Source organism: Vulpes lagopus, chromosome 2, assembly GCF_018345385.1.
Source record: "Vulpes lagopus strain Blue_001 chromosome 2, ASM1834538v1, whole genome shotgun sequence".
NCBI lineage: Eukaryota > Metazoa > Chordata > Mammalia > Carnivora > Canidae > Vulpes > Vulpes lagopus.
In genome coordinates this window covers 60,968,179-60,989,566 of record NC_054825.1, presented here as the reverse complement: position 1 = coordinate 60,989,566, position 21,388 = coordinate 60,968,179, and the positions used below count along the sequence as shown (strand labels likewise).

The 21,388-nt window shown below is 36.5% G+C and overlaps 1 protein-coding gene across 2 annotated transcripts in view; it reads right to left on the bottom strand.

Annotated features, from left to right (window-relative positions):
* DNAAF4 (dynein axonemal assembly factor 4) overlaps positions 1 to 21,388 on the bottom strand; it is a 66,582-nt gene that overhangs the window by 7,156 nt on the left and 38,038 nt on the right. Inside the window, exons 7-9 of one of the 2 annotated variants that reach the window (XM_041738943.1) lie at positions 10,674 to 10,827; positions 9,538 to 9,643; positions 7,116 to 7,244 (exon numbers count right to left, since the gene is read on the bottom strand). In XM_041738943.1, the coding sequence (XP_041594877.1) occupies positions 7,135 to 7,244; positions 9,538 to 9,643; positions 10,674 to 10,827 (370 nt within the window). In that variant the 3' untranslated portion in view covers positions 7,116 to 7,134. Of the gene's footprint in view, positions 1 to 6,024; positions 7,245 to 9,537; positions 9,644 to 10,673; positions 10,828 to 21,388 lie in introns of those variants that run through there. The other variant, XM_041738933.1, reaches the window with a different exon arrangement.

Sequence of the window (21,388 nt, the reverse complement as noted above, 5' to 3'; positions counted from 1 at the left end):
AGTCATTTTCCTCTTAAGATGGGGTGAGGGGTGGGGCTTATCCCTGCCTGCCTTTCTTCTATCCTTCATTATTTTTTTTAGTTCATGTTTAAGAAATATTACTCTGTAGTTGTCTTCAGCTACATTTATCTTTAGAACTGATTAGTATAGGTTTAGTAGTCAAAATGCGATGCCATCAGAATACAAATAGGCTATCTTATCCTATCTTTAAAAAAATAACCTTTGGCCCCATATGTCTACTTCTAGCTTTTACTCTGTTTCTCTGCTCAGTATACAGCAAAACTACTAAAAAGTGCTACTTCCATCCTTTCTTAAACCTATTCCTCAGTGGTTCAGTCTGTATCTGACTCTTGGTTTCGGCTCACATCAGTATCTCAGGAACGCAGGATGGAGCCGTGTCAGGCTCTGTGCTCAGCACAGTTTGCTGGTCTCTCTTCCTTTGTTCCTTCCCCTGCTTTCTCCCTCTTTAAAATAATAAATAAAATATTTTTTAAAATTAAACCTATTCCATTAAAGTTTTCCATTCTGCGACCTCACTGAAACATTTGTTGAGGTGAGCAGTGTTCTCCACATTGCCTAATCACACCTTCAGGTTTCAATCCATGTGTTATGTCTCAACATAATTTCACACAACTGGTTCATTCCCTCTTGAAACAAGTTCTTTACTTGGCTTTCTGGCATTAGTTTGCTAATTTCTTTCTCCTTCACTAATCATTTCTCCTTGGTCTCATTTGTTTATTTGTATTTATTCACCTGACTTCTTTTTTTTTTTCTTAAGATTAAACAGGTTTTACTTTTTCCCTCATAAGAACATAAAATTATTGAAGAGGAACTGCTCATTACACCATGTGCCCTATTTAATGTCCATCACCCAATAACCCCATTCCGCCACCAGCAACCCTCAGTTTGTTTCCTATGATTAAAAGTCTCTCATGGGGGAATCCCTGGATGGCTCAGCCGTTTGGTGCATGGCCCTGGGGTCCCGGGATCAAGTCCCGCATTGGGCTCCTGCAAAGAGCCTGCTTCTCCCTCTGCCTGTGTCTCTGCCTCTCTCTGTGTGTCTCTCGTGAATAAATAAAATATTTAAAAAGTCTCTCATGGCTTTTCTCCCTCCCTGATTTCATCTTATTTTCCCTCTATTCCCCTATGATACTGTTTTGTTTCAAAAATTCCACATCAGTGAGATCATATGAGAATTGTCTTTCTCTGATTAACTTATTTCTCCTTAGCATAGTACCTTCTAGTTCCATCCACATCATTGCAAATGGCAAGATTTCACTTTTTTTTGATGGCTGAGTCATATTCTAGTATCATCTATCTATCTATCTATCTATCTATCTATCTATCTATCTATCACATCTTCTTTATCCATTCATCTGTCCATGGACATATCAGCTCTTTCCACAGTTTGGCTATTGTGGACATTCTGCTATAAACACTGGGGTGCAAGTGCCCCTTCAGATCACTACATTTGTATCTTTGGGGTAAATAGCTAGTAGTGCAATTGCTGGGTGAGTCATAGGATAGCTCTATTTTCAACTTCTTGAGGAGTTTTCCAGAGTGGCTGCACCAGCTTGCATCCCCTTTCTCTGCATCCTCACCAACATGTCGTTTCTTGGCTTGTTCATTTTAGCCATTCTGACTGGTGTGACGTGGTATCTCATTGTGGTTTTTTTTTTTTTTGTTTTTTTTTTTTTTTTTTATTTATGATAGTCAGAGAGAGAGAGAGAGAGAGGCAGAGACACAGGCAGAGGGAGAAGCAGACTCCATGCACTGGGAGCCTGATGTGGGATTCGATCCCGGGTCTCCAGGATCGCGCCCTGGGCCAAAGGCAGGCGCCAAACTGCTGCGCCACCCAGGGATCCCTCATTGTGGTTTTGATTTGTATTTCCCTAATGCTGAGTGATGTTGAGCAGTTTTTCTTGTGTTGCTGGCCATTTGTATATCTTCTTGGGAGAAATGTCTGTTCATGTCTTCTGCCCATTTCTTGATGGGATTATTTGTTCTTTGGGTGTAGTGTTTGATAGATTCTTTATGGATTTTGGATACTAGCCCTTTGGCCTGATAAGACATTTGCAAATATCTTCTCCATTCTCTCTGTTTTGGTTCTGTTGACTGATTCCTGTACTGTGCAAACACTTTTTGTCTTGATGAAGTCCCACTGGTTCACTTTTGCTTTTGTTTCCCTTGCCTTTGGAGATGTGTCTAGCAAGAGTTGCTGTGGGTGAGGTGACAGAGGTTGCTGCTTGTGTTCTCCTCCAAGATTTTGATGGATTCCTGTCTCACAATTAGGTCTTTCATCTATATTGAGTCTATTTTTGTGTATGGTATAAGAAAATGGCCCAATTTCATTCTTCTACATGAAACACACTTTCTTTTCCTCCTACATATTCTTGTCTCCTTCATCATAGGTTAACTGACCACATAATCATGGGTTTGGTGGATTTATTTCTAGCTCTCTATTCTGTTTCATTGATCTATGTGTCTATTTTGGTGCCATTACTATACAGTGTTGATTACTACAGCTTTGTAGTATATCTTGAAATCTGGGATTATGGTACCTCCAGTTTTGTTCTTTGTTCTTTTTCATCATTCCTCTATTTGGGGGGTTTTTGGTTCCATACAAATTTTAGGATTATTTGTTCTAGTTCTGTGAAAAATGCCATTGGTATTTTTATATGAATTGCATTAAATCTGTAGATTGTTTTGGGCAGTATGGATATTTTAACAATATTTTTTCTTTGAATCCATGAGCATGGGTATCTTTCCATTTGTGTGTATTATCTTCAATTTCTTTCATCAGTGTTTTATAGTTTTCAGAGTACAGGTCTTTCCTCTCTTTGGTTAGGTTTATTCCTAGATATTTTATTATTTTTGGAGCAATTGTACATAGGATGGTTTTCTTAATTTCTCTTTCTGCTACTTCATTATTAGTGTATAGAAATGCAACAGATTTCTGTACACTGGTTTTGTATACTGCGACTTTCCTGATTCATTTATCATTTCTAGGTTTTTTGGTGGGGTCCTTAGGATTTTCTATATATACTATCATATCATGTGCATATAGTGAAAGTTTTACCTCTTCTTTATCAATTGGATGCCGTTTTTTCTTTTTCTTATTTAATTGCTGTGGCTAAAACATCCAGTACTATGTTGAATGAAAATGGTGAGTGGACATACTGTCTTGTTCCTGGCCTTTGGGGAAAAGCTCTCAGTTTTTCCTCATTGATGATGCAGCTCTGAGTTTTTCATAGATGGCCTTTATTATATTGATGTCTCTTCTCTCTAAACGGTTTTTATCATAAGTGGATGTTGTACATTGTCAAATATTTTTTCTGCATCTATTGAAATGATCACATTATTTTTATCCTTTCTCATACTGATGTGATGTATCATCTTCATTAATTTGTGAATATTGAGCCACTTTTACATTCCAGGAATAAATCCCACTTGAATAATTTTTTAAAATGTATTGTTGGATTTGGTCTGCTAAGATTTTGTTGAGGAGTTTTGCACCTCTGTTCATCAGACATCTCTCTCTCTCTCTCTTTGTAGTGACTTTATCTGGTTTTGGTATCAAGGTAATGCTGGCCTCGTAGAATGAATTTGGAAGCTTTCCTTCCTATTTGTTTTTTTTTTTTTTTAAATAATTTGAGAAGAATAGTATTAACTCTTCTTTAAATGTTTGGTAGAATTCACCTGTGAAGCCTATCATCCCCATGGATATGCTCACTCAGTTTCTACTTATGAATCAGTAAGTAGGCAATCTGTTTGGTTCAGTCTCCTGAGCTTTGTTAATGTGAATCTGATATTCAGAGATGGGTCAGCTCTTGATAGGTCTTTGTCTGAGAATGAGATTGAGCTAGATCAGTTCAATAAGATAATGAAATACACCCCTGTTGTCAGTCTTTTTGGGAGATCACCTATGAATCTTTTTCCCAGATGCTATGTACAAAAATCCTTTGCCCATGAGGTGCCTGGGTGGCTCAGTCGTTATGCATCCAACTCTTGGTTTTGGCTCAGGTCATGATCTCAAGGTCGTGATATAGAGCCCTGAGTCAGGTTCCACACTCAGCATAGAGTCTGCTTGTCCCTTTCCCTCTGCTCCTCCCCCCACTCACTCACTCATTCTCGCTCTCTCAAAAAAATAAAATCTTAAAAAAAAAAAAAAAAAACAACCTTTTGCCTCTATTTGCCACATGGATGAGGCTCACTGGAAAGTACTTGGCTTGCTAGTGACCAGTTCTCCTTCACCGAACTCTAAACAGGTTCCTCTGAGCCACTTTTTCAACTGGGCCTTGTCCTTGGGGCTTGCCCTTAGGAGCTCAGTTGTTAGCAAGAATATTGCTAAGTTGGTTTAGCCAGAATCCCCACCATCAATTTTTATCACTTTCTCTTTTTTTTTAAGATTTTTTATTTATTTATTCATGAGAGACACAGAGACAGAGAGAGGCAGAGACACAGGCAGAGGGAGAAGCAGACTCCATCAGGGAGCCCGATGTGGGACTTGATCCCAGGACTCCAGGATCATGTCCTGGGCTGAAGGCAGGCGCTAAACCATTGAGCCACCCAAGGATCCCTATCACTTTCAATATCTGACCAAATTCTTCATCCCCCACAATCCCCCAGATGATACTCAGTCATCCTGGCCTGCCTTCAGCAAGAATCCAGTTAGGTCAGTTTAACCAGAATCTCCCTACCACTGATGTTTCCTCTTAGTAATTTTCCATCCACTTACAACCCCAACCTCCACCCCCAACTTGCTCCTTAGCTATCAATCATTACTTGTCCATTGTCCACGGAACTGACCCCAATTCTATACTAGAGTCTTCTATCCTATACTGTAGTAGGCAGTAGTTCCCAAGTGGAATCTGTTTTTACAGCTGTAACTACTGTCCAGCTCCTGGCTTCCCTGACTCTAGGAAACCAGGACAGGATATGTTTATATAAACGTATGTGTTTACTTTCCATTTAGCTATTTGATAGCATTTATTTATTAGGACTGATACTATTATTTCTGTCAGTAAAGAGCTAAAATGTATAAAAGAAAAATTACACCAAACCTGGTTTGGGAAAAACCATTTTTGCTTGATGTAATTCACAAACCTCTTTCTGGGAAGGAAAAAATGAGTGTTCCTCATAAAATGGTTAAGTACTTTAATGAGACAAAGACAAGTTTCTACCCATCTACCCTAGCTGACTCTCAAGTGACTATCAGTCAAAGGACAAGTGATACATTAGAAAATATTATTTTTTAAAATTAAGTCTAACAATAATAATTTCCTATTCCTATATAGCATCCACTGCAAAAATGGGCTAGTCATGATCTTTCCTTTGTAATAAGTATTTTGATACAGTTTTGATATTTATTCATAGCCAAATTTATCAAAATTTTATCTTTAATAAACAGATATACTGTGTATTTATGTATGTTAATCACATAGTAGTAGGGGATTAAAGATCCCTCTGCAGTTAAAGATCCCTTTAGTTTAAATTTCTGTAACAGCTACATTTAGCTTAATATCCACTTGGTATCTTAAAATTAATTTCAATCAAATGATTGACATTATGAAAAAAACTAAAGGACTACCATAAGAATTTTTACTTATCTTTTATTCATAGGCCTTAATAATAATTGGCACTAAAGGAGATGGGGAGTGTTGAATCAATATTTTAATTCTGTCACTACTTCAATCTAAGACAAAAGTCCCTTGCAGACTAAAGGAGATTGCTTAAAAGAGGTCAAGTATTTTGTGAATATAAACTCATCTATTGTGATAAATAAAGTCCAAGATTTTATTTAGAGAATAGGATCAAAAAGTTAATAATTAGTTAAGATTAGCCCTTCTATTCCTCCAAGGATAGATCTTTTGCCCCTAAGACAGCTATTGGGCCCAGTCTTTTGGTGGGGGGAGGGGGAGATGGGTGGAGGATGGTAATAAGAAGAGCCTGAAGAAGCACTAGGTTGGTTAACATTTTGAATATCAAACTGGTATTTGACACACATGGAGACCCATCTTTACTTTGGTAACGTTTATTTTTAAAAATAAAAACAAACAAACCAATGTTGATTATAAGAGAAAACAATCCTGCCTTATTAGAAGTTCTATTAACTGGAAAAGGCTGCTATGTAAGTTGTCTAAAGTTGCATTATAAAAGTAAGACTCTCAAGGTTGCTGAACTAGGATACCCAAACATATTCAAAAAAGTATTGTGTTGGGAAAAAAAAAGGAAGAATGAAGCTGTTTTATGGTCCATTTGAATGACATCAGATGACCAAATATTATAAAAACTTATTCCTAAAAGTTGTCTTGTTTTTCTAAAAATCCTCTAAATTCAATTTTGATAACTGCTATATACAAAAGGGAAGCTGTACTATTTTTGCTTAATGTTTGCATCACAGTGGTACGATCCAATTCCAGTATCATAATATTCTGTGCTAATTTCACCCTTTGCTGTCTTTTTCTTTTTCCTGTTGTACTTGAAGGTACTAGAAAACATCTCATTAGAAAACTTACCTTCACCAGATAGTATGAAATATGATCAATGTTTTGGGGAACACTAAATATAGTTAAAATAAAAAATAAGGTTTCCTAAAGAGTTGTGTTGCTAGATTGAACTGGTCTACCCTCCCACAACAGAAGATGGAGAAATAAAGGTTTTGTGCATTGAATTCTAAGTGAACATCAGTACTGATTATACTAAGGTAAACCATTCAATTAAGTAGTATATTTAATTTAAAAAATTATAAACATGGTCCTTCATTTTCAAATTTTACCTTGTCAAAAATGAATCAGTAATGTCCCCATACTTGTCACATCAAGAAATATTTTGTTAGTTATAAGGGCAAGCTGAATTCAGTAACAACAACAAAATGTGTATGTAATTAATCTATGTATTGAAGAACAAAGAATTAAATCATTCTTAATTTGATTTACTTATACAGAAACCATTCAAATCAAATATTTAATTTTTTGTAGATTTATAATATTTCGTCCTCTACAGAACTAGAGAATGAAAAAGAAAGTCATTCTGTACAATCAGCCATAATATTTACAGATTTCTAATGCCTCCAGTTATTTTTGAAAAACTTAAAACAATATCTAGTACAGTACCTAGTTGCTTCAGCAGTCATTAAGATTTTACTTCTGTTCCTTGAATTATTTTCCGAATCTTCTCAGCATCATTTTGTACAATTTTGTTGGATGGATCAATCTTAAGGGCAGCTTCATAATCCTGTAGGCCTATATTTAAATAGTAATGATGGTCGATAAAATTAATATCTTATAAATACTTGTGTTATATGGAGGATATTTTTTAATAAAAATAACCACTAAGAACATGGTTCAGGACAAGTATCAAGTTTTAAATCAGATTCTCATTTTCGCATATGTGTCTCTATGTAGTATTTCCAAAAGATTGCATAAATTTTTCAGTGATTTCAGGAATACTTACACTCATTACACTCAGGATTTAGTAAGAAGCAATTCTGTTTGTTTTTTTTTTTAAGATTTTATTTATTTTTTTCATGAGAGACAGAGAGAGAGAGGGGCAGAGACACAGGCAGAGGGAGAAGCAGGCTCCATGCAGGGAGCCCGATGTGGGACTCAGTCGTGGGACTCCAGGATCACACTCTAGGCTGAAGGCAGATGCTCAACTGCTGAGCCCCCAGGCATCCCAATTCTGGGGTTTTTAAAAAATATTTTTGAATTTATTTAAGTAATCTCTACACCCAATGTGAGGCTCAAATTCATGATCCCAAGATCATGAGTTGCACACTCTTTGGACTGAGCCCTCAAAGCATCCCAAAAGCATTTATTTTAAATTCAAGTACAAATAAACTAAGAGTATAAACTCATGAAAGCATAAACAGACTCAATAAAACTCACATATATAAAGGACATTTTTATTACCTCATTGAAAAAGTAATAAATGGCATCTTATTTGGAAATTTCAGACTTAAAAAAATCATTTTGGTAGACTCAATCCATACTTTATATAATTCATAGACTACAGTTTGTGATTTTTTTATAGATACATCTGCAGAATTCCTTTGAGGAAAATTGGCTTAAAAGGAAAGCATTGTGGACTATTTGTTAAATACACATAAATGAGTCTAAAGCTTTATCAAGATAAGCAGTGAGAAAATTTCTTTGAGAATAAGGAAACTTGAGTACCAAGTGCTACTGATTTGCCAAAACACTTGAAGAAAATCACTTAACTTCTCCAAGCCTCCATTTTCTCATCTTTAAAATGAAGAGTACTTTTAGCTCAAAAAGTCTATGATGCTATAATTTCTAAAGAATGCTTTAAAATGTTTTATTCCTGTCTTGATAATTTTTAACTTCATGAAACTGGATAAGAGACTTAAAAAAAAAAAAAGGATGGGAACATAAATCTAATTTGGATACTTTGGTTAGAAAAACGTCCTAAAAATGTCAGAAACAAGTTTAAGGGCAGCCCCGGTGGCTTAGCGGTTTAGCGCTGCCTTCAGCCCAGGTGTGATCCTGGAGACCTGGGATCAAGTCCCATGTCAGGCTTCCTGCTTCTCCCTCTCTCTCTCTCTCTCTCTCTCTGTAATAAATAAATAAAATCTTTTAAAAAATTAAAAGAAAAAAAGAAACAAGTTTAAAAACAAAGTAGAGGGACCCTGGGTGCCTCAGGGGTTGAGCGTCTGTCTGCCTTTGGCTCAGGGGGTGATTCCAGAGTCCCGGGATCGGGATCGAGTCCCACACTGGGCTCCCTGCATGGAGCCTGCTTCTCTCTCTGCCTGTCTCTGCCTCTCTCTCTCTGTGTCTTTCATGAATGAATGAATGAATGAATGGGTAAATAAATAAATAAAATCTTTAAAAAGTCAGAAATAATAAAACCTTATAGACTAGACCATTCCCTGGAAAGGCATCATAAACGAGTATGCCTTTAGGCCTTGAATAAAAGAAAGTTGACTGGCCCTCTGGGTAAGGAGGAATGGGAAGAACATTAAAGATAAAATGCCAACTACCACAAAATTTTGCCTTTGGAGCAACATGAATAACTGAAAATGGTCCCTAAATACGTTAAAAATGAAAAGCAATAAAAAAATAAATGGCTTCTATAAACAATGAGGCTGAAACCAAACTTGGTACAGTCTCACAAATATAAGCAAATTATCATATAATGTGGTAGATCAGTTGTTTCTGAGCTCATATATGTGTCTGTCTATATGACTAAAGCAGTTCATTTTAAATTTCTACCATCTCCTAAGTGACTCATTTATAACCTTTATCACACATCTTTCCATAGAAAAGTTGTCTGGATACTACAGCATTTTCCTAAATCTAAACTTGTTCACATCTTGTTTTAACTCCCTTCTACAACAATAATTTTTTAAATACTTCAAAATCATTTTTAATTTTGTCAGATAAATTGCAAAGAATATATTAAGTGCTAAAAATATAAAACAGTAGAGTTCTAAAAAGTTATTGTCTTAAATAATCCCAATAATACTTCTTTTTGGAATATAAATTGGAACTAAAAACATTTCTATCAATTTCTTACCTTCTATGTACAATTCTAGTTGACAGAATGCTGTCCCACGTCGTATATATGCCTTTATTCTTCCATTAGCATTGTCTGGAACAGGTGGTGTCAATAATTCTAGTGCCTTACAAAATAAAAAAGACAATTTACTAATTCAAACTTGAGCAAAAACATGATAAAATCTTAACTTTAAAACAAGCCTCTAGCCTCACCCACTGAAAGTTTGAAACTAACTAGCATAGAAATTTATCAAATACTTCTATTTATGTTGAACAATTTAAAGAATTCCTCAGTTGTTCTGATACAATATTCATACCCTTTCTCCCAAAGTGATGATTTGGTTTAACTGTGAAACCTCTACAGCTTTACCTTTATTAACAGAAATGATTAAAGAATATTGGAGGTCTTTATATTCAAATTGGGTGATCCAGTTTATTCATTTATTCAATAAATATTTGTGCACAAAATTGTGATAGTAAAGGGAAAACTGGATCATAAAAATATTGTCAGATCTTTCAATAGCTTAATGAGATCAAAGTATGAGGATGTGGTTATATCCTTCATATTTTCAAACTCAAGGAGCCACATAAGAGATTTGGCATGTGATTTTCCCTTAAAACAGGTTACTCTGACATGGGAAAAAAAAAAAGAAAAAAACTAGATGTTTATGATAATGACATGATATTAATAATGAAATTAGGATATAATAGGTTATTCTGAACATTGGGAAATTATTATAGGCTATTCTTCTATTGTGTAGATGGTAGTGATAGCATGAAAACACCAAGTTTTCCTTCTTCAACCTTGCATTAAGTCTGCAAAGCTTTACTAAAATAAACGGTAAGCACAAACTGACAAGCATTTACTAATTTCCTTGTGAACTTCACCTGATACACCAAGGTAATATAGTACCTTGAAGTCTCAAAAAAAACAAAAAACAAAAAACAAAAAAACACCAGCTCCTTGCCTATTCAAAAAAGAATCTTTCTTCCAGTAAAAAAAACAAAACAAAACAAAACAAAACGCATAACAATTGCATAAATTTATTCAATTACATAAATTTAAAAGAAAAAAGATTAAGGGCATCATTTAAACCAATAAATAAGAGAGTAACAATTTTAAAGCATGATATATAAATAAATATATATCTATACCTTAGAAGAATCTTCAATGGCCTTGTGTAAGTTTTTTAGTTTTAGGTGGCAAGCAGCCCGATTCAAATATAACAGTGGAATCTTGTTATTTAGTCTTATGGCTAAGTTGTATGCATTAATAGCTGCCAAGTAGTTTTCTGTTGCAAACAATTTGCTAATGAGACAAAAAGAGAAAAGGAAAACAACATAACATTGAAATACAAACACAGAAATAATATCTAATGATATTAGGCAGAGGAGATGGCATACCTCCCTTTTTATCCTCTGTATAATGGACTTCATAGACTGCACTGACTCCACCTTTCCTCCACGTACATCAGCATGTAATCTGAAAGGGACTGACCTCGACCCCAACTCCAAGGGTAATCATCTGTAGTTTAAACCAATAGGCATATTTCCATCCTCTTGACCATAATGATTGGCTTGGGAGAGTTTTGTGACGTAAATTGATCTATTCAGAATGAAACCTATGACTTTGTTTCCAAAGTTGGAGAATGAAAAATTAGGAAAATTCCTCTTGCTAGATACAAATGAAGAAAGCACAGAGCCCAAAACTGTTGGTGACCATGTTTAACACCATGGAAACACCATAATTAAGCTGGAAGTATGAAAAGAATAAAAAAGGCAGACAGAAACGGAGTCCTTAGTGTTATAGTTAAACTGCTGGATCAAACTTTACTTAAAATGCAACAAACCTTTAACTTTTTAGTTATATAAACCAATAAATTCCTTTTAACGTAGAGCCAGTTTAAATTTGTTTTTTTTTTTTTTTTGGTTACTTGCAAACAAAACCATCTAATAGATCAAATCTTCCAAAATTTTCTTCAAATAGATGTATCTAATTAAAAGATTTAGTTAAAATTTAAAGTGTTTTTTATGAAAATTCTTAGAATTCTGAAAAATGCATAAATATAAGGAAAAAAGAAAATACCAAAAATAAAAGTACCATATAACACTTTGCATTCATTTCCAGTTGCTTGTACTGCATACTGTACAGTTCTAGAACATGATACCATCAAAAGTAAAAGCACCCAGTAAATCATTAGTAAAAGGGAAGATGACACCACTGTGACATCTAACCTAAGCCTGACTCAAGTTTAAAATAACTTGCACACACTGGAAAAGCTAATTCTCTGGTAACAGTTTATGTTTCTGAAATGCCTCATACCAGCCAGGATATTTCTGAATGAAAGTTAACAGAATCCCAACAAACTGGCTTAAACAAGTAAGTAAATAAATTATCTCACATTTAAAAAGTCCAGAGGGAAAGACTACATGCCCAGTGAAATCAGCCGCTTGAGGATGTTATCCTAAGGCCTAAGGTTCCTTCCATTTCTCCATTCTACTGTACTCAGCAGCTACTTCATTGTAAGGCTGGTTTTCCTTATGCATGTGAGGTGGCTGCATAGTTTCAGGTGCAACATTCAAGGACAATATTCATTAGAAGAAAATGGGACAGTATCTTCTGGCATATGCTCTGTAAGAGCAAGAAAACCTTTCCCAGAAATCTCCTGGATCACCTCCTTTCCCATCTCACTGACCAAAAGTACCTACCCTTAAAAAAATATTTTGCCTTACTAAAACCACCAGTCTCTCCTTCTTTTCCTCAATCTTTCTCCCCCCACCCTTGTCTTTCTCTCCTTACTTTTACTCCTTAGTACTATATATTGCTGTTTTGGAGCATCTAAGAAAATTCAACAATATGATCATCTTTTCATATTAAGATATATGGAGTTACACTTGTCTTACAGTGTTTTGTTTTTTGTTTTTTTTACAAAGTAGTCTCGGATCTGAGCCAAGATTTCTGAAACCAGTCTCCTCTTACTGATGGACAGAGTTTTTGTTTCCCAGTTCTTTGCTTTTATAAACAACATTTTAATACATATTTTTGTACATCTAGCTAAAAACAAAACAATAACACAAACAAACCCACCAGCAGTGTAATGAAAACAACCCTGATTCGTTGAAGTCTATCAGAATTTATCCTGGGACTTGAATAGGGTCCCCATCCTAAGTCACATGGGTAAGGTCTACATACCTAAACGAAAAAGGGTCTCAGCCAGTAAGGATAAAGGGAGACCATACATTTTGGCTAGATACCCTATAGTGTCTACTACAAGCCTTTTGTTTTAATTGTGATAAAATATATGTAACATAAAATTTACCATTTTTAACCATTTTAAAATGTACAGTTTAGTGGCGTTAAGTATATGTAAATTGTTGTGCAACTATCACCAAGTCCATCTCTAGAACTTTTTCATCTTCTGAAACTGAAACTTTGTACCCCTTAAAAATGAAGTCCCTTTCCTCCTATCTTTGACAACCACCATTCTATTTTCTGTTCTATGAATCTCACTGCTCTAGGTACCTCATATAAGTGGAATCATACAGTTATTTTTCCTTTTGTAACTGGCTTATTTCACTTAGCATAATGTCTTCAAGGTTCATCCATGTTGTAGCATATAACAAGAGTTTCTCTTAAAGACTGAATAATAATCTATTGTATGGTTATACCACATTTTGTTTACCAAAACATCCATCAACAGGCACTTGAGGTACTTCCACCTCCTCGCTATTGTGAATAATGCTACTATGAACACGGGGTTACAAATATCTGTTTGTGTCCCTATTTTCAATTCTTTCGTATATATGCTCTGAAATGGGATTGCTGGGTCATATGGTAATTCTATTTTTAATCTTTTTGAGGAGACTCCATACTGTGTACCATCTTACATTCCTACCAACAATGTTCAAGGGTTCTAATTTCTCCACATCCTCACCAACACTTGTTATTTCTGTTTTTTTCCATCATAGTCATTGTAATGTATGTAAAGTAGTATCCCATTGTCATTTTGATTTGCATTTTCTAAATAATTAGTGATATTCAGCATCTTTTTATGTGCTTTAGCAGGGTTGGGGGGAGAGAGAGGCAGAAAGAGAGGGAGACAGAAACTCATGAGGACTCTGCACTCAACGGGGCTTGATCTCACGACCCTGAGCTCAGACCTGAACCAAAAACACCAACAGTGGGAAACTATACCAACTGCACCATCCAGGGGTCCTGCAGTTCTTTATATGGAGTCTGGATTTTAACCTTTTATCAGTACATGATTTGCAAATATTTTCTCCATTCTATGGGTTGTCTTTTCACTCTGTTAATAGTGTCCTTCATGCATGTCTTTCAAGCTTTTAATTTTGATGCATTTCAATTAACCTATTTTACTTTTGTTGCCTGTGTTTTTTAAAAAAAGATTTTATTTATTTATTTTGTTAGTATATCTATCTTTGTATTTAATTTAATACATCTTCTGGAGATAATTACATTGTTTCACAAATGGCTAAAATATGAAGTGGAGGGGGGGTCAACAGTCTCATCAGATTCTTTTTTTGGGGGGAGTTCTAATTTTATTTATTTATTTATTATTTTTTTATTGGAGTTCAATTTGCCAATATATAGCATATCATCCAGTGCTCATCCTGTCAAGTGCCCCCTCTCAGTGCCCATCACCCAGTCACCCCCAACCCCCGCCCACCTCCCTTTCCACTACCCTTTGTTCGTTTCCCAGAGTTAGGAGTCTCTCATGTTCTGTCATCCATACAGATATTTTCACTAATTTTCTCTCCTTTCCCCTTTATTCTCTTTCACTATTTTTTATATTCCCCAAATGAATGAGACCAAATAATGTTTGTCTTTCTCCAATTGACTTATTTCACTCAGCATAATATCCCCCAGTTCTATCCATGTTGAAGCAAATGGTGGGTATTTGTCATTTCTAATGGCTGAGTAATATTCCATTGTATACATATACCACATCTTCTGTATCCATTCATCTTCTGATGGACACCGAGGCTCCTTCCACTCTTCAGAGTGTAGGGATAGAGGGAACATTCCTCAGCATCTTAAAAGCCATCTACGAAAAGCCCACAGCAAATATCATTTTCGATGGGGAAACACTGGGAGCCCTTCACCTAAGATCAGGAACATGACAAGGATGTCCACTCTCACCATTATTATTCAACATAGTACTAAAAGTCCTAGCCTCAGCAATCAGGCAACAAAAAGAAATAAAAGGCATTCAAACTGGCAAAGAAAAAGTCAAACTCTCCCTCTTTGCCGATGACATGATACTCTACAGAGAAAACCCAAAAGACTCCACCCCAAGATTGCTAGAAGTCATACAGCAATTCGGCAGTGTGGCAGGATACAAAATCAATGCCCAGAAATCAATGGCATTTCTATACACTAACAATGAGACTGAAGAAAGAGAAATTAAGGAGTCAATCCCATTTACAATTGCACCCAAAACCATAAGATACCTAGGAATAAACCTAACCAAAGAGGTCAAGGATCTATACCCTAAAAATTACAGAACACTTCTGAAAGAAACTGAGGAAGACACAAAGAGATGGAAAAATATTCCATGCTCATGGACTGGAAGAATTAATATTGTGAAAATGTCAATGCTACCCAGGGCAATTTACACATTTAATGCAATTCCTATCAAAATAACATGGACTTTCTTCAGAGAGTTGGAACAAATAATCTTAAGATTTGTATGGAATCAGAAAAGACCCTGAATAGCCAGGGGAATATTAAAAAAGAAAACCAGAGCTGGGGGCATCACAATGCCAGATTTCAGGTTGTACTACAAAGCTGTGATTATCAAGACAGTGTGGTACTGGCACAAAAAGAGACACATAGATCAATGGAACAGAATAGAAAACACAGAAATGGTCCCTCAACTCTATGGTCAACTAATATTCAACAAAGCAGGAAAGACTATCCACTGGAAAAAAAAGACAGTCTCTTCAAAATGGTGCTGGGAAAATTGAACAGCCACATGCAGAAGATGAAACTAGACCATTCTCTTACACCATACACAAAGATAAACTCAAAATGGATGAAAGATCTAAATGTGAGATAAGAATCCATCAAAATCCTAGAGTACACAGGCAACACCCTTTTTGAACTTGGCCACAGCAAATTCTTGCAAGATACATCTATGAAGGCAAGGGAAGCAAAAGCAAAAATGAATTATTGGGACTTACTCAAGATACAAAGCTTCTGCAGCAAAAGAAACAGTCAACAAAACTAAAAAAAGATTTCATTTTAAAGAGAGAAAGAGAGAGAGTGCAAGTGAGCAGAAAAGGGAAGGGCAAAAGGAGAGAGAAAATCTTAAGCAGACTCCCTGCTGAGTGCAGAGCCGCACTCAAGGCTTGGTCTCAAGACTCTGAGACCATGACCTGAGCCAAAATCAAGTTAGATGCTTAACGGACTGAGCCACCCAGGCACTCCAGTGCTTTTGATGTCACATCCAAGAAATACTGCCAAATCCAATGTTATAATGTACTCTGTCCTTGATTCTAAGAATTTTATAGTTTAGCTCTTATGTCTAGGTCTTTGAACAGTTGAGTTAATTTTTATGTAAGGTGTTAATAAGTAAGGGTCCAGTTTCATCCTTTTTTATATGAATTTTCAGTTTTCTCACCACTATGTGTTAAAAAGGCTATCCTTTCTACATTGAAAAACTGTTGAAAATCACTTGATCATAGAAGGGAAGCCTATTTCTGGACTATCTATTCCATTGGGTCTATATGTCTTTAGAAATCTTATATAACATACACATTTGAAGAACAGTTCCATATTGGAGGCACCTGGGTGGCTCAGTTAGGCATCTGACTCTTTCAAGATTTTGTTTATTTATTTGAGAGAGAGAGAGAGTGAGAGACAGCACAAGCAATGGGGAGAGGTAGAGGGAGAAGGAGAAGCAGGATCCCCACTGAGCAAGAGCCAAACGCATGATTTGATCCCAGCACCCTGGGCTCATGACCTGAGTTGAAGGCAGATGCTTAACCAACTGAGCCACCCAGGTGCTCCAAACATGTGACTCTTGATTTTGGCTCAGGTCATGATCTCAGGGTTGTGGAGCCCAGCCCATCAGGCTCTGCACTGGGAGCCTGCTTCAGATTCTCTCTCCTCTCTCTCTGCCCCTCCCCACTCTAAAAAAATAAAATTAAACTAATAATTAAAAATTAAATGAAGAACAGTTCTATTTTTCATCCTTAATGTACGTATTTAGTTTTATAATATAACAGTTATGTCAGAAAAATTCTCCCAGGTTCTAAGGGAAAAAGAGTTTACAATGAGCACTATTAAAAGAACCATTGTAGAAGGCATAATAGCAAGAAATATGAAGTATTAAAATATTTTAATGTTTACATATACATACTAAAACATAAATCCAAATGAACATTACATTCTTTTAATGTAATGCCACTACAATGCCACTACAAACATCCAGAGTTTTGCTTTATGGCTTTCAGAATGATGTTAAACTTGGAAATAGCCAAATTTCAAAAGGAAAGGGAAATAAAATTAAACCTGTAACTAAAGTGCAGTAACCGCTGAACATCAAATTTAAATAGAGAAGCTAATAACCATGAAGTCTCCCTTAATGTTCCAAAAAAGAAAAAAAAGGTAGTGTCAGGGAAAAGAATTATGCAAAGGTACTCATTAATTCAACACATACTGAGTGCTTATTATATGGTACGTACAGTGAGAACAAAGAGAAATGGACAATTGCAGACATTCTGTCATTTTAATGATAACTGACTGGTACGCCTTTATAAAGAAAGAAACACTCTGATTTGCAATGGCCAAAAGGGCCAACCATTTTATACAAGAGTTGAGTGTGGGAGAAGCAGCCAGGGGCAGGACCAATAGGAAAGAAGAGCTGTAGGACGAAGTAAAGAAAAGGGCAGAAGAAAGCTAGGAGAAATCAGAAGTAGTAGGGCTTAGACACGGCACTAGGGGTGGGAACAACACACATTCCAACAGAAGACAGAAGAGCTCTGTTGTGTGGGCAGTAAGAACTGGAACAGCCACCTTCCCCTGAAAGGACTTGAAAAGTCCTTGTCTCTTTCAGCATCTCATTGTTCAAAACAGAAAACATTCTTGGGTCTCTTGAGAGCTTCTAAAGCTTAGTATCAGCATGCCTTAGTGAGGGTACATCAAGCAGTACGACTTAGCAATCACGAAGGAAACAGGAAGAGGAAACTACATACTAAACAAAATGACACGTTAGGCCATAATAGGTACTGTGTCACAACAGAATATTATGGGCTATGATATAAAATGCATACAAACAAGCAACTGAACAAAATGATAATTACCTCAAAGAAATTACCTTAGAATATGGATTCTAAACTTCCTTAAGTCAGGCAAAAGGTAACAGTATAAGAAAGCTGCTTTATCTCCAGAAACAGTTTTTAAAATGTAGCAGAGCAAGGCAGATTTGGCAGCTCTGTCCTGAAAGCAGGCAGGTGCAAAGGACTGTTGGGAGACGATTCTCCATGGGAATCTTCTGTTTATGAATGTCTTATGTCAGATGCATCAACAGCTTTTAATTGGGACAATCTTTTCAAAGATGTTTATATAGCACACAGCCTTGGAAAATATAGATAGTGTCTTCCTCTGAGACAAAGAACAGATTATTTGCTGTTCGGTATTAAAAAAGGATAGTATCTCCTTGGGGGGCAAAAGTTGGACATGTTTGGTTACAATCTTCTTATAAAAAATTGTGTTCCTTGGGGCACCTGGATAGCTCAGTCTGTTAAGCGCCTGACTCTTGATTTCAGCTCAGGTCATGATCTTGGGGTCCTGGGATGGAGCCCTGTGTCTGGCTCCTATGCTGCAGAGTCTCCTTGTCTCTCCCTTCTGCTCTACTCCTCCCACCCTCCCCCACCCCAACTTGTACACACACACACACACACACACACACACCACACACTCTTTCTCTCTAAAATAAGTAAAAGTAAATTTATAAAAAATTATATTCTTTAAGTATGGTGTCCTCAGCTATGGCTCAAACCTGGGCCTGCCTTTGTATTGGCTTGTAGGACTTGAGAGGCAAAGAGAACCAACATGAAGTTCACAGCGCTTGCTGTGCCTTGATATTAGTTCTTTGTCTCTGACTCATGAGTCTTCTCCCCCATATCCATGAAACTGTGGTAGGCTAATCCTTCACAGTTCGTGCCAGGGCATTGACCCAAACCTAAGGATTAGAATGAAATTCAATTTGGCAAATAGAATTGTATACTGTGTTGGGAGAACATGGTCAATAATCAGCATCAAAAAGTCCAACATGAAGTTAAAGGACATCCAGACAGGCAGATAGAATCCAACCACAGAACATACACAAACAAGCAAAAATATAGACTGGCAGACTAAGTTAGTCTGTTAGCAGATAGCAGACTTCTAAAACGAATCTGGGGTTCAGAAGTAGAATTAGTCTGGTAGCAAAAGGAAAAGCAAAAGCAAAGCAGTTCCTTAATCTTAAAAGGACTAGAATATTAGGCAAGCTACAAAATCTGGCACTTAAGCCAAAAGAACAAAAAGAAAATTCAGGGGGCACCTGGGTGGCTCAGTCGGTTAAACATCTGAGTCTTGATCATAGCTCAGGTCTGGATCCTGAGTTCATGAGTTTAAGCTCCACATACAAAGAAAAGAAAAGAAAATTCAGACTTAAGATAGGGTAGACAACGACTTTATGTGATAATAGCAATATGAGGCTGGGAACTAGATTGTAGAATAATATATATCCTTAATTCCCTCCTATATAACTTTACATTTGCTGTAGAGACTGAGGTATGACGATAGGATTCAAGTGGCCCTAAGGTAGGAAAAGAAGGGATTTAAATCTGAAGTTAAGACAGAGTCCAAAAAAACTTATGCTAAAAATCAAGTACAGAGTAATGTCAGTGACACAGAAAAATGGTCCATTTACTTTATATGATTACAAGTGTCTAGAAGGGTAGCTATTAAAGTTATTTACAGATTCTGAGTCATGTAAGGCTGTTAAATAATATCATACCATGGACATATCTAAATTAGAGCATCTAGACTCTTTTTTATGAGACGTTCTCAGTAAAAAGCTGTGTGGTACATAATGTTAATTGGAAAAGGTAAAATGCTCTCATGAGCAAATAAAATTACCTAAGCTTATATATTTTCCCAGAAGATAGACATTTGGCATTTAAAACTAAGACAGCAGTGGAAGGTTAGGCAAAGAAAAATGAAAAAGCTATTGCTCTTTTGAAAGGCTTGCCCACCTCTACCCTTTTGTGAAACAAGTGTCCCATGGGTTTTAGCATAGAAAAAACAGTTGGACTGTTTTTGTCTGTGTAAATATAGAAGGCTATCACAAAACAAAGCCTCTGGAGATAAAAGTATTTCATCCTTTGGCTTAAATTCAACACACTACTTCTGAATCAGTTCTATTATGTCTACTTCTATCTTTTGTACTGCATTACATTGCTAGCAAGGATACATTTCTAACAAGTCTTACCTTTCCTTTTATCTATTTGTACTTGGCACTATGATTAACTGTACTTTGCTCTGTTTCTCTAAGTGTTATTAGTTACTAAGTTTTCTTCCATCCCTCCTCATTTTCAACTCTCTTCTGTTGGTCCTCTTATTTTGCTTCTTTCTTGTTCTATCTAATTAGAGGTAGTAAGGAAAATGGTACAAAACCAAGAGACTAAAAGTAACGACAATCTACCAGTCATGTCTGCTGCAAATTTTACTTTTGCACTATATTGCTGCCAATTCTTTGCTTTTGCCAGCAGTCAATTTTATCTCTATGTTTTGATTTTTAATTTTAACACACACACACACACACACACACACACACACACACATACATATGCTTTTACTGCACTGGTCAGTCAAAATTCCAACCCTGGCTCAACAATCTTATCTGCCCTTTCTACTTTTAAATCCAAATCACTTCATTAGCATATCAGAAGACCAAACCAACACTGCCTAGCACCTTTAGCCAGTCCCAGCATCATGACATCTGTACCAAAAGACTGTCTCACCATGTCAATCAACCCTGTTATCTTTGAGCACTGATCTAAAAGCACACTTCTCCCTTGTCTTCATGTTGCTGGCCTTTCCTACTCCCATCCTCCCATTCCCCTCTACTCCTTAGCACTTTTTTTTTTTTTTTAAGTAATCTCTGTGCACACCCTGGGGCTTGAACTCAAGACCCTGAGATCCAGAGTTTCGTGCTTTGCTGATCGAGGCAGCCAGGGGCTCCTCATTTGTACTTTCTTATTCCTAGTTCTTTCCATAATAGACTCTACCTCCCAGTCCTGTCTTATACCCTCAACTTTTCCACAGAATCCTTTCTAACATAAACCTGGCTCTGCCCTGAAGGCAGTGCTAATCTTAATCTCTACCACCCTCTCCCCCCAACTCCCCACATGAGGGTGTGGAACTGCAGGAACTGGCATTGTCTAGGCTCTCTTCTGCTAGAGCCAAGCTATAACTCTTTTATAGAAGTCCCTATCCTTTGGGACTCCTGACATCTTTACCCTATACCCTTCTAGTCACTGTTGGTACTGGCTTTTTAAAATCACTCTTCTGATATTCATTAAGGGCTTTGAAACCTGGTTCCCATCATCTGTTTCTATCCCAACTTCTGCCATGATTCCAGAAGATTCTAAGGTTTATGTATATAACCCATTTATCAGTTTAGTCTTGAAATACCTAGAACACCTACTCAACATACCTTCCTTTCAACTCTACTTTTGCTACCCACTGCCAGGGCCACACATTGGCTTCCATCATCACCTGAACTGCACTATCTCAGAAATAGCAAACTCTAGAATCCCAGCTGCTAATCAGAACTTTCTATTCTATGACCTTTCCC